The sequence below is a fragment of the Aulostomus chinensis genome, chromosome 2 (genome assembly GCF_037954235.1).
Source record: "Aulostomus chinensis isolate RoL2024-O1b breed Wild chromosome 2, RoL_Achi_v1.0, whole genome shotgun sequence".
NCBI classification, from domain to species: Eukaryota; Metazoa; Chordata; class Actinopteri; order Syngnathiformes; family Aulostomidae; genus Aulostomus; species Aulostomus chinensis.
Window position 1 is genome coordinate 26,661,054 of NC_141321.1, and position 15,004 is coordinate 26,676,057.

General features: G+C 41.4%; 1 protein-coding gene across 1 annotated transcript; it reads left to right on the forward strand.

Moving 5' to 3' along the window:
* The first annotated feature begins 2,007 nt into the window (after positions 1-2,007).
* Positions 2,008-14,209, forward strand: zdhhc7 (zDHHC palmitoyltransferase 7). Its single transcript, XM_086187804.1, has 8 exons — positions 2,008-2,173; positions 4,116-4,224; positions 7,892-8,239; positions 8,697-8,821; positions 8,974-9,070; positions 9,703-9,784; positions 10,820-10,950; positions 11,178-14,209. The coding sequence occupies exons 3-8, from the start codon at positions 7,898-7,900 to the stop codon at positions 11,358-11,360; spliced, it is 960 nt and encodes a 319-aa protein (XP_086043930.1). The 5' UTR covers positions 2,008-2,173; positions 4,116-4,224; positions 7,892-7,897; the 3' UTR covers positions 11,361-14,209.
* Positions 14,210-15,004: the final 795 nt, after the last annotated feature.

Sequence of the window (15,004 nt, forward strand, 5' to 3'; positions counted from 1 at the left end):
TTTAGTCTGGCTTCCGTGGTAACCCGACCATTTGGGGCTTTTTCGCCAAGGCTAAATTCAAAATGACCAGTTCTACTGACAGAAAGATTTGTGTGCCAACCACACCGACATGTTTTCCTGTCATGAACATTAGCTTTTATTTGTCTCTGCTTGATTTCTCTTTTTCTGTTTCTTTCTCTAAATATACTTTTCTCTCTCTTCCTTTCGTCCCCCTGGATGTAACCCCACATGCTCCTTTCTTCTCATATTCCTGCAGAAACACGTTCATGCACACGCGCACACACACACACACACACACACACACACACACACACACGCACACACGCACACACACAAACAGATGAGAGGACCAGCAAAAGTCACATTACACACTTGCTCCAAACCACTCTGCTCTCCACTCCGCTTTGCTTCACTTCATTTCACTCCAAAAGCCAGCATGTCAACAAAGGGTGGTGGTGGCAGTGGTGTTGGGGGTTGCTGCACCAAAATAGTAATGCACATGGGAATCCATGGCCCCCGGTGGGAGATTTTATTTGTTACATGAGCACTTAGCATTCATTATTTAATCGGATGCAAGACTTCTGATTACATCTCTAATGTGTATTCTTGTGTATCCAAGCAGGAGATGTTTTTTGGGGGTGTATATCTGTGCAGGTGGGGATGGAGGATGTAGAGGAGAGTTTACATGCAGCCTGTGGTTGTGGTTGCTCTTTTGACTGTCAATCAGATGCTCATGTAGCCATAATGGAGAGAGAGAGAGAGAGAGAGAGAGAGAGAGAGAGAGAGAGAGAGAGAGAGAAGCATTTCTGGAAATGGAAAGGACTTCAGTCCCCTGATTCAGCCTTTAAGCTGCTTTAGAGGATTGCTGGATTTTTTCCCCCCTCTCCCGCTCTCTAAAACAGCCAGCTGATATTGGCTCTGAACCAGAACAAGAGAGGGCAGAAGCCCAGAGCTTCCATTGCGCAGCTGCAGACACAGGCCAGGGAGGGGTCAAGCTGCTTTGTCTTGGCTTTATAATCTACTCTTGGGAGACACGTGACAAGCAGAGACTGCTGCCAGAAAGGTCCTGCTGCTCCCTGCTGGGGATGTGCTTCTACAAGTGCATCTCTCCCCAGCTGACCACAAGAACCCAGGGTCAGGTCACACTAAATATTTGACTCACAGTATGTTTTTTCTGACTCGTCAATCCCTGAAAAACAAAATACTGGGATGATGTTACTTAGTGGGCCAGTAGTACAACCATCTTGGAGAGCAGTACATGGATTTAGGTGACAGTCGAAGATCACATCTAAGACATTGTAGAAAACATTGTAGAGGCACTGTAGTCATCCAGGTGGTGATCGAGAGGCTGATTTGAATGCAATACAACCATGATGTAATAGTGACAGAAATGTATGCCAATTCAATGTTCACTGTTACAGGTTTCATCATTCAAACATGTGAACATGAATAAGTCTTAATTTAAAATGAAACTGCAGCCAGAATCTACAAAAGTGCAGGTTTGTAGTGTACACACATCCAGCCTATACAGCCAACATTCAGTACACACTTACAATGAAGGATGTAAAATGACATAAGCGTAAATAATACTGCAAATGAAGAAATAAATGTGTAATAAATGAAAAAAACTACTTCTGTATTTTCAAATATTTGGTTTATTTCTTCATTTATTTTTATAAGATATTTCTATCTAAATTGATATTTGTGTAAATATTTATGCTTCAGTCATTTGTGTCCACTATAGCATACATACATGCATTCTCGAAAACATTTAGCACAACAACTGCGCTTTTACAACATGTAGAAAATTAGTTTAAGGTACTCTCAATTTGACTTTATGATCGCAGTAATGTACTGCCGTTTTTAATTTTATTGCGTTGTATTCAGTCAGGAGCGCCCTCCAGCGGACATAGATTTTTTGCAACTTTGTCACGATCCATGCGATGGCGCTATTGAACCAAATATCGCTTAACCGGACATTCACGAATAGAAACGGGAAATGCCGAAGTGAACCCCGGAAGCTTCGATGTTACTGGTCGCTGTCAGCTCCTTGTCTAGGGGATGTATTGCTGCTGCTTCTGTAGTCACGGTCGATTCAGTTGTAGTTTATCCAATGTGAAACATCAAAATGTATTAAGAAGCCCCCCTAAACTACTAAAAAAGGAATATTGAGGTAGGTAATACACTTGGCAATCTAGACGCTTTTACACCCGTCGCTCGCTTACAGTATTAGCATGCTAGTTGCTAGCTTCCGCTGGTGGCTAGCAAGCGAGATTTTCCAGCCAGTCCGGTCGCATGTGAAGTGTGAAGCTAGGAAGAAGCCGCCGTGTTCCCGGTGTGTACTTTAGGGTACCCATATCAGTCACGACCTTTTTCAGTTTTTCTTTATCGCAGGAAGGGAAATTCAGCGGAGTGTTAATCTGTAGCCAGCGACGGGTTTCTTAAGATGATCAATTCACGTAACCCTGATGGCGGATGATGAATGAGAAGGTGGTGATTTATGGGCTCACGGTTGATGAGGAGAGGCTTCGTCAACGCAACCTACCAGCAAACTGACGTTGACTTCCATAACAATGCTGGGAATACGTTGCTAAAGAGAAAACATTTCGTGCACCACACATACTTTAGTTATTAGCGATGGCCAGAGCCGTCGGTGCGTGTTGTTGCATGTTAGGTAGGTATCACACCGGTGGTTCTGACCCCGACCTTTGTGTTGAAGTTCTGAGTTTAAAGGGCGTCGAAACTCCTGGAAAAGTTACGGAAGTTGATACTTGACATTTCTATTAATGTATAAGTCATGGAGAAATGAATACATTCAGAGCTTTTTTTGGGGGGGGGGGGGGACAAGTTCGTTTGCTGCACAAATACCTGTCTGTGTGTGGTTCAGTCGAGAACAAGATCATACATGAGTTATGCACATGAATCAGACGTCATGTCATGCCATGATTTATGACTGAGGTCAGTTTTAGGTGGAATTTTTCTCCTTTATATATTTTGCATGTTCTCAGTTAAGGCACCTGTTTTTGCACGCTGGGTCCGAGAGGACTGAAATTTCATCTATGCTGTATGTCATGCACATATAGTATATTTGACAATAAAGTTGACTTTTGACTTTGACAGATGTGTTAGAGAAGGCAGGATCACAAAGATATTTGTCACATCTACTTCCCCAAGTTATTTCCCCACAGGGTAGAGTGAAATGGTGAGAGTCAGGAGTGTGTTTCCCTGTAGGCAACGCTGTCATCAAGCTACCAAAGGAAAGTTGGATACAATGGCGATGTTTGATAGCTCCATAATACTTTCATTACTTGCAAATTTAATTGATTCAACTGAAATAGATTCTTTCTCATATTATAGCTCTGCGATAAATCCTACAGTGGACTTGTGAGAAACGCTTTTTATGAAAATTGTTAAGGAGGTCTTACTGGGAGAGATTTATCGTCAAGCTAAAAAAAAATCTGTGGTATTGTCGAATTATGCTAAATAAAGATGAAGAGAATACATACGAGTCAAGACACGGAGCGGTCCACATAGTATGTGCTGCATTCGTGAGATTCTGCGGTTGTTTTAACAACAGGCAGTCCTACATAAGCGGCAGGTGAATATTCAGATCCTAAACCGGTGTTGTGACATCTCTTTGAGGGCAGGCAGACGACTGGATGTGCTGCCAAACTGCTTGAACCGAATTCTGAGGCAGCTTGTTGTTGAGCAGCTGTTTGCTGAAATGACACGCTGGCTTCCAACATGCCAGTTGTTCTCTCCCTATTGACTTGTGACATCTGGGGTATTGTGATGTGACAATTGACAGCTCTGGAGGATTTTGGGGTTATCGACACATCATAAGGAACATTCTGCATGCAAGAGGTGGCTTACAGTTATATAAACTAATATGAAGGCAAAATTTGACAGAAATATGATTCTTTGAGCATACAGAATACATTTTTGAGGTTGTTACCAATACTTGTATTTTAATAGGTGCATACTGCTTTGGTTTGAGAGAGTTAGCAATATTTGGTCTGTGTTCATAGTTCCAATAAATGTTTCTGGAAGACGGGGTTTATTACAGATTTGGTATGAATTAAAGATTTATTTCACCCATTTTTTGTCTTTTTCAGGTGTCAGGGTTTTCCTGCTTCCATGCCACTCTGCACAAGTACCCTATCCCAAATGCTGGTCCAGAAGTTACACACCACAGCATGCTATTGTGAAGAGGGAAAATATTAGGTATGCTGCCCTACATTTTACTCCAACATGCACATCCATTTTTAGAGCAAAATGTGTAACAAGGTGTAAACCAGAGAAAGCAGCTGCCTTCATGTTGTCTGTTTATGATCTTATATGTACAAGTTTGAGGAGAAGCAGACCTTGCTTTGGCTTTTCACTGACAAAAAGCAGGTTCCCTCGGAGAGGCTAAGATAATGTTGCAGGCACACAGCAGTGTAACATTTTTTCCACTTAAAAGAATAGTATTGGGAATTCCAAATAAAATATTAAATCCCTTACTGAGTTTAGTCTTTTAGGCATTTCAAAATTTCTAACTTTTTTTTTTCCTTGACAGTAATTTTATCAGAATGAACTACTACGGATTTTTTTTTTTTTTTTCCATTTTAAGAGATGGATAATTATTTTGAATATATACATATTAGAATGTGGGGGAAAGATACAAAAATTTGTCAATGAAATCTTGAATTGTAAACACATATGAATTGTAAAAGCAGAGGGAGTGGCATGTGCAAGTATGTCAACAGTGTGGTTCGGCACAGTTTGGGCACAGTTTGAGTGCAGTTTGAGTCCAGTCGGCGGTTATGTAATGTACAATCAAGCTCATGTTTGAGCTTGACCTCATATCTGCAGTGGCAGAGCAAAAAGGAGTCATCTCGTCTCCTCCGCCGTCGTTCAAGCTGTTGTACGAGGCTGCAATGACACAGTGCGAGAGATATGTGTTGTCTTTAGCAATTCATGTGACCGAACACTTTTTTTCCCCCACAGTATATTGCTGTATTTCTTTGACCGTCTTGCAAGTTACATTAGTGCACGCCGTTACGTGGTGTTTATATTTTCAAAGGCATCTGTAATTGCCAGTGGTTGGGATGGTCTCTCCTGAATTTGAACTGCGAAACTTACATTATATTGTTATTATTTTGATGAGTTTCAAGGTTCGTTGTCTTGCCTCTGCTTTGGGGTTTATTTCATATTAGTTGGCTGTCCTCTCTTGTTGGGCTTCAAGACAACATTGCACCCACACGAGAGCGAGGGAATGTCAGCTTTGAACCTTTTCTGATTGGGATAATGGAGTCATCTGAGGGGGAAAAAAGCCTATTAAAACATCGATTAGCATTGAGTAGCTTTATCTTCACCTGTCGCTGTCTGCTGTGTGTTTGTGGAGCAGCTGCTTGTAGGTGTAAGAGCCAGTGAGCAGATGAGAGGAAAGAAGCAGCGTGACTGGCTAAAATTTCAGTGGCATTAATTATGCAAACAAACATGCATATAAACATAATGGGCAATGTTGAGATCAGCAGAAATGTTGAAATTTACATTTGTGTATTCTAGAATAAGTCACTAATAGGATTGTGATAAATCTCTCTATTGTTTCATCTGAGTTCAGTAGATGCCAGCCCTCGTTATGACATAAGATTATTCTGCAAGAGTGACTGTGTGCAGACTGACACTGAGATGAGGGGCAGTTGTGTATGTCAGGTGTCAAAGTGAAGAAGCTAGAATAGGAGAGAAAGAGGGAGACAGAAAGGGATTGAAAGAATGTTTCCTTGTGTCCTTCAACTACAGTAGAAGGGGCAGATGGCTAAAAGAGCAGCTGGTGTTGCTTTAATGGAGCCGCCCTTTCATTGATCGCAGGAGCAATCAATTTGTCTTTAACTGACTTAGACTTTTTTCTGTCTTCTTTAGGACTGTGAAAATTGTTGCTGTTTAAAAACAGGTCAACACCGCATTCAAGTGTTGTGTGGTTAAAAAAAAAAACAACCTGTCATTGAATACAGTTGTGTGATATACTGTGCGCATGTCACCAAACCCACTGTGCAAAAAAAGAAAAAAGCGGATGGAAAAAAAGGATGATGATCCATGATGTTTAAGAGCTGGTTTGGTGTAAAGGCAAGAGTAACTGCAAGTTTAGAGTTTGGATTCAGATGCAGAGTCAAATCCATGATTGACAGAGACAAAATAGAAACAATGCTGAGTCTAAAAATGAGGTCAGGCATGGCGAGGGAATTGTTGATCAAAAAAAGAAGAGAAAGACAGGCCACGTCATCAGCGTTTTATGTGAGGTCTGACAAGCATGTGAAGTTGTTCAGTTTAATTAACTTAGTTCAGTTCTAAATGAAATGGTTCAATGTAGAAATTGCACGGATCATCATTTAATATTATCCTTAAATATCTATTGGCAGAACTGAGAACATTTTGTCGTGATATTCCAGCGGTATCGCCCAGTCTGGGACTCCTAGTTTTGGAGTAGATGCTTTTCTGTTTTCTGAAGGTCTGGAAGTCGTCTCTGCTCGTTTCGTTTCTAGTTTTTGCTTGGCTGAGCAAAAGCATGCCATCCCTGTGGGAGCTCCTTTTTTTACAAGCAATCTCAATGATACTCACTGACAGGACACATTTATGGATGCAAGCGAAACAAATAGCCGTGTACTGCTATGGAGGGCTAGTTAGCCCAAGACTGACAGCTTTGCTCTGCACCACTAATAACACTGGAAACGCCTCTAATTTGATTTGAATGCTTCGCAAAAGGAAATGATTGTGTCTAATTACAATAAAAACAATTACTGCCTCTGACATCTTATGATAATTCTTTAGTTTTGCGTCAAGCATGGACAGGATTCTCCATTCTATTGTTGTACTTTCATGACTGGTCCTGGTTTTCATTTCAGAAATGGAGAAGTCCTATTTTCTTGATTAATTTCAAGAGGAGACAGTGTCATGTAACCTGTGACTACCAGGAATACAATGCACATGCATAGAATATTTATAATGTCTTCCCTCCATGAAATAATTACAGACTAGGAGAGAGGGAAAAGAGTCTCTGCTTTATTTTTGCAAAACACCCTTCTGTTCATTGAGAAGCCACTTGTGTTTTACTGTCATTAAGGAGAAGCTAATGGCAGTTTGAGCATTTTATTTAGAACAGATGCAATGGAAGGCTTATTTGTATTAAATGGCATTTCATACAAGTGTTGATTCTTATATCACATTTATCTGGGTCTGTCAGTTTGTAAAGAGCAAATGCACATCATCACATGAAATGCACAGTCTTCAACAATATTATTGTATTAAAGTGGTATTTGATTAAAAGGAGTTTTAACGAGCAAATAACATGTTTTTTTTATTGAATATCAAGTAGAAGAGCTAAAAACTGTCTGCTACGGTCATATCTTTTGCTCCGTGAGTACTTGGGAATAGACAGATTTTGGCATTTTTGTTAATCTCATATGAAATTATTGTCAAGTTTCGCCCTTTACACCAAAGATGCAGCCTATAGTGAGTTTTGATGTTGCTTTGTCTCGGTGAGTCATGGTGGATCGTAGGAGCAGAATGTATCAAGGTCTTCTACTTATTATTAGCCTGTATTCCTTGTACACATTTACCTCAGTTGCAGGATCAGTTTCCTAAAGGGACTGGTACAGCCATCGATTTATCTTGAAGCTGCCAACATAGTCTCTTGAGTTGGTTCTGACTGTTCAACTGCGACCTTGACATGAATACAGAAGAGGAACCTTCAATGCCTCATGTCTCTTGTAGTAATACCGTGACCTTGAAGATCTGGGAACAGTTTTCAGTCAGATCATGCATTTTTCACCAGTAGTTAGGGATTTAAAACATTACACCCCATTACCGCCCATGAATTTAAATTTACTTTTCCTATTTTACATCTCCGTAGGGCAGGATGCACTCTTCAAACCACCGACTGCGAGATATGGAGCAGCACCATCCACTGCTGTCGGCAGGGGCAGATGTTGAGTCAGGGAGCCTGGCAGCTGGAGTGATGGTCGGGGGTCCTCACACAGGCCACACAGGGAACCGCACACTGTGGTTCATCCAGGATAGTTGTGGCATGGTGTGTGCGACAATGACCTGGTTCCTGGTGCTGTATGCTGACTTTGTAGTGAATTTTGTCATGCTGCTGCCCGCTAAGAACTTCTGGTACACACTTCTGAATGGGGCCACCTTCAACTCCCTTGCTGTGCTTGCACTGGCCTCACACCTGCGCACCATGTTGACTGACCCGGTAAGGATATAAAGAAGAGAAAGAGAGTATGGGGGAGGATATAGAGTGAAGGAGGAGTAAGTCTTTAAAAGAGGAGCACGCAAAAGCATGTATAGTGACAATGAGCAGGAGGTGTGTTTTTTTATGTTTTTTAAAAACTATTAAATGTTCATGCTAACAGGCGTAACAGGTTCTGTGTCATTTTAAAGGCAGTTACACTTGAATTTGATTCTTTCAGGAAACGGAGTGTCTGTCACTGTAAAGTATGTTAGTATCATAACGTCACCAGCAGAGTTCATCGTTCAAAATATAAGAACAGTGTTTAAAAGGAGTGGATATGACAATTCTTGTTCCCAAGCCCAGAAATATAAAAAAAAAACAACAACAACAGTTCATTTGCTGCATACAGCAAGGTGCAGTTTGACTTGAAGGCAAAGTATTTGTCTTTAACTACCCCTCCACATCTGCCCCTCCTCAGGGTGCAGTTCCCAAGGGCAATGCAACAAAAGAGTACATGGAGAGCTTGCAGCTGAAGCCTGGGGAGGTCATCTACAAGTGCCCAAAGTGCTGCAGCATCAAGCCTGAGAGGGCACACCACTGCAGGTCAGTCTGGTTGTTGACCCGACCAGTTTTAATCTCAATTGAAATCACAAAATGGCTCTTTGATCCCTACCTTTTAACATTCAAACTAAGCTTCAGAAAACAATTTTATCACTGTGTCATACATTAACATTTTCTCTCTCCCCCGCTTGCAGTATTTGTAAAAGATGCATCCGAAAGATGGATCACCACTGTCCCTGGGTCAATAATTGTGTAGGAGAAAAGAATCAGAGATTCTTTGTTCTTTTCACAGTAAGTATAGTGGCATCCAAAGTGGTCCGTTTTCTTTCAACTGAAGGACTGTGTTTGGCTGTCGAAGGGATTAGTATTACACATTTGTAGTAGTCCAGTCCTAGTTGTAGTTGAGGCTCAGGATTTAATTTCCAAAAAAACTTTAGTTGCATAATTTGTTTCTGTTGTTGGCAAAACCCAAACTTCAAATTCTGCCACACATGTTTCACCAGTGAAATAACCAGCAGGGATGCTCTGCAGCACAGATTCAGACCTGCATCAAATGTGCTCTCAGCCATTTCTGAGTTTCAGCAACATCAGCACTTTTTTATGGCTTCATATGCTGACTGGAACCTTTTAACAGCAAAAAATATGAAGCTGTCTTATATTACTGAGCAGTGTAAGGTCACACTTTTAAAGAAATTATTTGCTTTCCCTTTTTTATAGATTAATTAACATTGAAAAACATGTACATGCATAGCCTGGAGATATTAACTTGATATCTTTTCAATCAGTTAATAATTAACTTTGACAGCAAACAGGGGGTTAGGAGGCCATATTTGTGAGTGTTTCTAGTTGCGTGACAGTGGAATGGAACATCCTTTTGATATATTCTCTGTAACATTTCCCTTGGGTTTTTGTTCTGCCTACAGATGTACATAGCCTTGATTTCTGCCCATGCCCTGGGCCTCAGCGGTATGCACTTCTTCACCTGTATTAAAGTACAGTGGAACGGTAAGTCCTCTCTGTCTGCCATAACTGACTTTATGTATGTGACTCAGAAGGACAGAGAATGTCAGAGTGATGCATTTTATGAGTCAAAGACCAAGCTCCCGTATTTATGTACAATATTGAAACTTCTTAGAGAGATCAAGAGAGACAGACAGAGCCGAGTGGTGGAAACAGAATGAGATTATTATCCTACTGTCTGAACTGATGGTCTGCTCAGGCCATTGGAGCTGAGCAGCACAAAGCTGCCATTGATCTTTTTCCTCTCTCGTGGGTCTCTGGTCACAAAGATCCAGGAGATGAAGATTGTTATGAGTACTACTTCATAAAGTATCTATCGCCCTCTAGTGGACTGTACTCTCCACAAAAATATAGACTCGACACCTGGGATTTTTAAACATTTTATGTCCTGCTCTTTTAACCAAATAAGACCAAAAAAAATTGAAATCAAAAGCATGTAACTAAATACAAGAGACGTCTCCAGGTCAATGATGGACATGGTGATGATTGCCATTTTTGTAACGTTGTACAACTACTTCTCATAGATCAAATCTGGCAGGGAGAGGGAGGCCATTCGAGAACAGGGATGTTTTAACCGTTCAAAAACCTTTGTGCTCATCCTGGCAACACAAGGTCAAACGCTGTTAAATCTGGACAAATTAGTGAGTAGAGCTTTTTGCCAACAAAACAGAGTCCATCAAATTAGTGTAAGCCCACTGAAGTAAGTTGTACACTAGGTACATAAAACAAGTCCTCATTTTAAAATCTTGAGTCTGGGTGGATTTACTTTTCCAGTTAATACCAGGCACCAAGTCAGAAAGGAGTGCAGTCGTATCGCTGCTTGCATGTCTAATGCTATTCGGGACAAGTCTGCTTGACAAAACCTGAGTGAATCAACACACGCTACAGAATCCACAAATGAACTGGAGGAGGACGCGGTTGTGACTCGGGTCTTTGCTGGAAAAGCTTTTGAAATCGGACAGTTCTGTTGTTATTTGCAAACCATAAACTGGAGCTTCTGTTTCGTCTGCCCACGGCTAGAGTGCAGTGACTTCTCTCCAGGAGTGTCCGTGCTACTGCTGATCTTCCTCTGTCTCGAGGCTATTCTTTTCCTCACCTTCACTGCTGTCATGTTTGGTACACAGATCCACTCCATCTGCAATGATGAGACGGTCAGTGTTAAATCCACTTCACAATCTGTGCTCGTCCTTTTTTGTGTGTATGGCAGAGAGGATTAGTGTAAGATGTGGAAATGTAGGAACCTCTTACAGTCTTGCCAATATTATCTCAGTTCTGCAACAATGCTTTTGTTTTGTATCTTCGCATGCGTACGAGCCTCAATAAACCAATAACACAATCAGGAATCTTCCATTTACAGATCACTTTGAATGTCTTGCAGGAGATTGAACGTCTCAAAAATGAGAAGCCCACGTGGGAGCGTCGCATGAGATGGGACGGAATGAAAGCCGTGTTTGGAGGTCCGCCTTCTGTGCTGTGGTGCAATCCATTCACAGGCTTGCGTCTGCGCCGCTTGATGCTCTTGACCCATGGACGCCGCAGCGGGTCTGAGTTTTCTGTCTGAGAGCCGGGTGGACTGATGCAGCTCACCAACCCTTAGTCGTCTTTAAAGCAAGATCTCTTGTATGCCCTCCTCGGACAGGGATAACATGCACAGTTCCCTGCTCCCTGGGGCTGTCAATCGTGCGGACGATTGGGTGACACGCTGCTCCAGTGGGAACCCAGTGTTTCAACACCCTCCACTGGAAGTTTTCTATTCCCACTCTCACATGCTGATGTAGACCCAAAACCTTTTTGGTTTTATTGTGTGTTTTTAGGTAACGCATGCAGTATGTAACTCAAGTGAATCTTTTATTCCTTGTGAGGCCATCCGAGGTGCTGTTAAAACTCAACTCATGCACCTTTCTTACTTCAGCAGTTTGTTTTTGTTGCTGCGCCGATGAGATTCAGGGTCAATCTTTAATTTTTTGGTGGATGCAGGAGACAAGCGTCATATCTTTCACCATAACTTGAACCAGACACGTGGATCTAAATTGGGAAAGGCTGGAAATTGGTCTTTTGGACCCACACAGGGGAATCAAAGTCAAGGACAAACGCTACTCACATGACACTTGACGGAGAGCCTGCGTATGGAGCCCAGCAGACATCGAGAATGGATTTGTGCCGCCTTGATTTGTATGTGTAACAGGAGGCTTTCGCCATCTTCAAATGAATGAACAGACGACTGTGAACACAAGCTTCATTTTTATTCAGCAGGACTGAGTGGCTTTTCCTATCTTTCATCTCCTGTGTCGTGTTTTTCATCAGTGGGCTGATTATTTTGTTTACATGGGCCATCACAATTACACAATGATACTGATGAAACGTTTCACCACAGTGACCAGTTCTCAGCAGTTTACCATATTAATTTACTGAAGTACGATTAACTTTTATTAGTAGTACTTGTCAGTAAATCAACCACTCCTACATGCTGCTCCACGTTTTATTCTCCACCAACCGACAATTATCCTCCAAGCACTCCTGCCTGTGTTTCCATGACACAAGTGGACTTGGCGGCTACATGTGTTTTTCTTATGTAAAACCTGAGGCTACTTCTGTATACCGGTTGGAATCCGGATCCACGAAGATTTGGAAAAGAATTGATAGCATTTAAATCTGAACAGAAACAACCTCACACACTCTGAAATTGCAAACACAGTGGCTTTGCATGCTCCTTGTCCATCATCAGCTGTGATGTTTTGGGGAAAGAGACCTTGCACAGCCACGTTTTGGCAAGCTCTCTGCTCACTCTGATCTACAGAGTCAAGCTCTATTTTGCAGTCAGCGTGTAGAATTACAAACTGCTTTGCTAAAAGCAGTTTCATTATTCAAGCTTTAAAGATGAACAAAGCCGTGGGGTGCTGAGCAGGTGCTTGTAGGGGCCTCTCCTACTTCACCCTAGAAATATCAGGCCCAGCTCGTGCTAGTGGCAGGACGGTAGCAAGCACTGTTCCAGTGTTCGTAGTGTTTTACCACAGGAGGAGTCATTTGTTTATAAAACACCTTTGAATGTCTTTAATGGTTAAGGAGCTTTGATCCCCTGCATGAGTTGTTGGTGAATCCAGCCAACCCCAGCCGTGTAGTTGCCGCTGGAAGCATTTCCTGAATTCGTGATTCACCAAGAAGTCATGCAGGGTAAAAAAAACAAAACCATCTTCATGTACACAAAACATCTAGTAGTGAGTGTGTGATAAAGAGATGACTCCTGTTGGGTGAAATACCTTAAAATCCATGCCTTTAACACCATTCAGTGACGTGGATTCTTCCACTTGAAAGGATTTATCACTATTACTGAGTTTATACGAGTTTTATTTCTATTTTGTGACGAGTCTCTGTTCTTCAGCTTGTCCCCGGTTTTCACCAATTAATAGGTCTTCATGCACTGGAAGAATGTGGCTTTTGGAATCGAGAGTTCCGAATTTAAACTCATTTCTGGCTGATTGACTGTCATACTATCATTAGATCATGATTCTCAAAGCCTTTTTTTTTTGCGTGTTGGACAATGTACTGCTATTTGTTCACCTCTGTGGTTGTGAGGAGAAGGAAGTCTAATGTTGACGCTACACGGGGATATCGGATGCTATGTGGTGAGGAACCGTGCTGTCTTGAGAATTTCAAATATATCTGTTGGGTTGAAGGGACATGGCACTGAAACTAATATCAGGGGAATTTATAATTCTGGCCTCTCATCTCTCCGACTCTGCTGGACTATATCAATTTAGCAACTACTCTCTGGTTAAATGCTGGGAAATACTTTTTATCAATCAAGAATTGTAATATTTTCTCTAAGTTAATGATTGTTCATTCAGAAAGTCATGATCAATGTTCCTTTTAATTGTATGAGGTGAAAAATGAAAGAAACGCTTCCGAGAATATAACAGTAACATTTTTATTACGCAAAATATCTTGCTAATCTGGTGTTAGCAGCAAAATAATATCCAGTGCCAATGAGAGGCCTAGAGTTCAATAAACAGAATATAACTACACTAGAAGCAAGCTGTGGCAGGACTAATGCACTGCTAAATATTTCATTGTATCTGTAGAGAATAGGAGAACGTGCGCTATTAATTACTGACCATGTTGACTGGTACTGTGTGGTTGATGTTGAAGTATTCCACAGGAGGGTGCAGTTGGACGCTGCCAAACTGTGCAAACCAATACAACACTATGTCGCTGACATTATCTCGATGCGCTGGGAACGGTTTTGTTTCCTTAGAGAATGTGTCCTCAAGAACAAGTCCTTCAGCTTTATAAACAAAGTATAAAGGTTACTATGAACAGTATATAAATGGAATGTTTTATTTCAGTTTTTTATTAATGTGTCATAATCTTATGTCATATCTTTAATGTCATTCTTTTAAATAATAAACCTAATTAAATGATTAATAGAAACTGTGATTTGTCATCATTCGTAGTCATTTTTCCTACATTTTTTTCATCTTTTTTGAATGAAAGAAACTGGTCCGAGTTTATCACTGACACAACACACTGAAGTTCTGAATAAGATTTGTGATGAGGTATTTTATCTGGTACCCTCCTTTTATACTTCCTTGGGCCTCATCCTTGTCATTGGTCTGTAAGATTGTGAGCTGACCTGACCCCAGGCCTTGACCTGGGGCAGTGAACCTGTGGTGTCTCCCATAAGTTCTTTTATAATCTTAAAATTGTTGTTAGAATACTTACCGATAGTAAAGCTGATGCTTACGACACCAGCATGTCATATCCTGATGCATAGCTGTGTTGACACTGCGTGAAGGTAACATTTTGCCGGATGTTCCAGTTAGGTGTTACTGGTAGGGTCCGACATTACTGGTATGACTGTTTACGAGGGGGGAACTCAGATGTTCTGGGGGAGCTCACGCAACCTCATCACCTTGTACATCTGCTATGGAGGTCCAGTAAGGTGTCCCGTGTCAGCCGTCTCTGAGTCTCCAGCCTGCTTCTTGTGTGTGATGAATTCATTCATCACACAAAATTCCTCTATGGTTTGTAATTGAAGGGCTCAGAGAATCTCTCCAATAAATGCTTTAAATCCATATGGTATAATGGCCACCTAGAGCGCACATCCAAGGCATGTTGCTGACATATGACCAATTGGAGACCGCAGACCTCAGCCTGCAAAAATATCTCTGTCAAGCTGTTAAACAGATTTGCCCCAAAACGGGATTT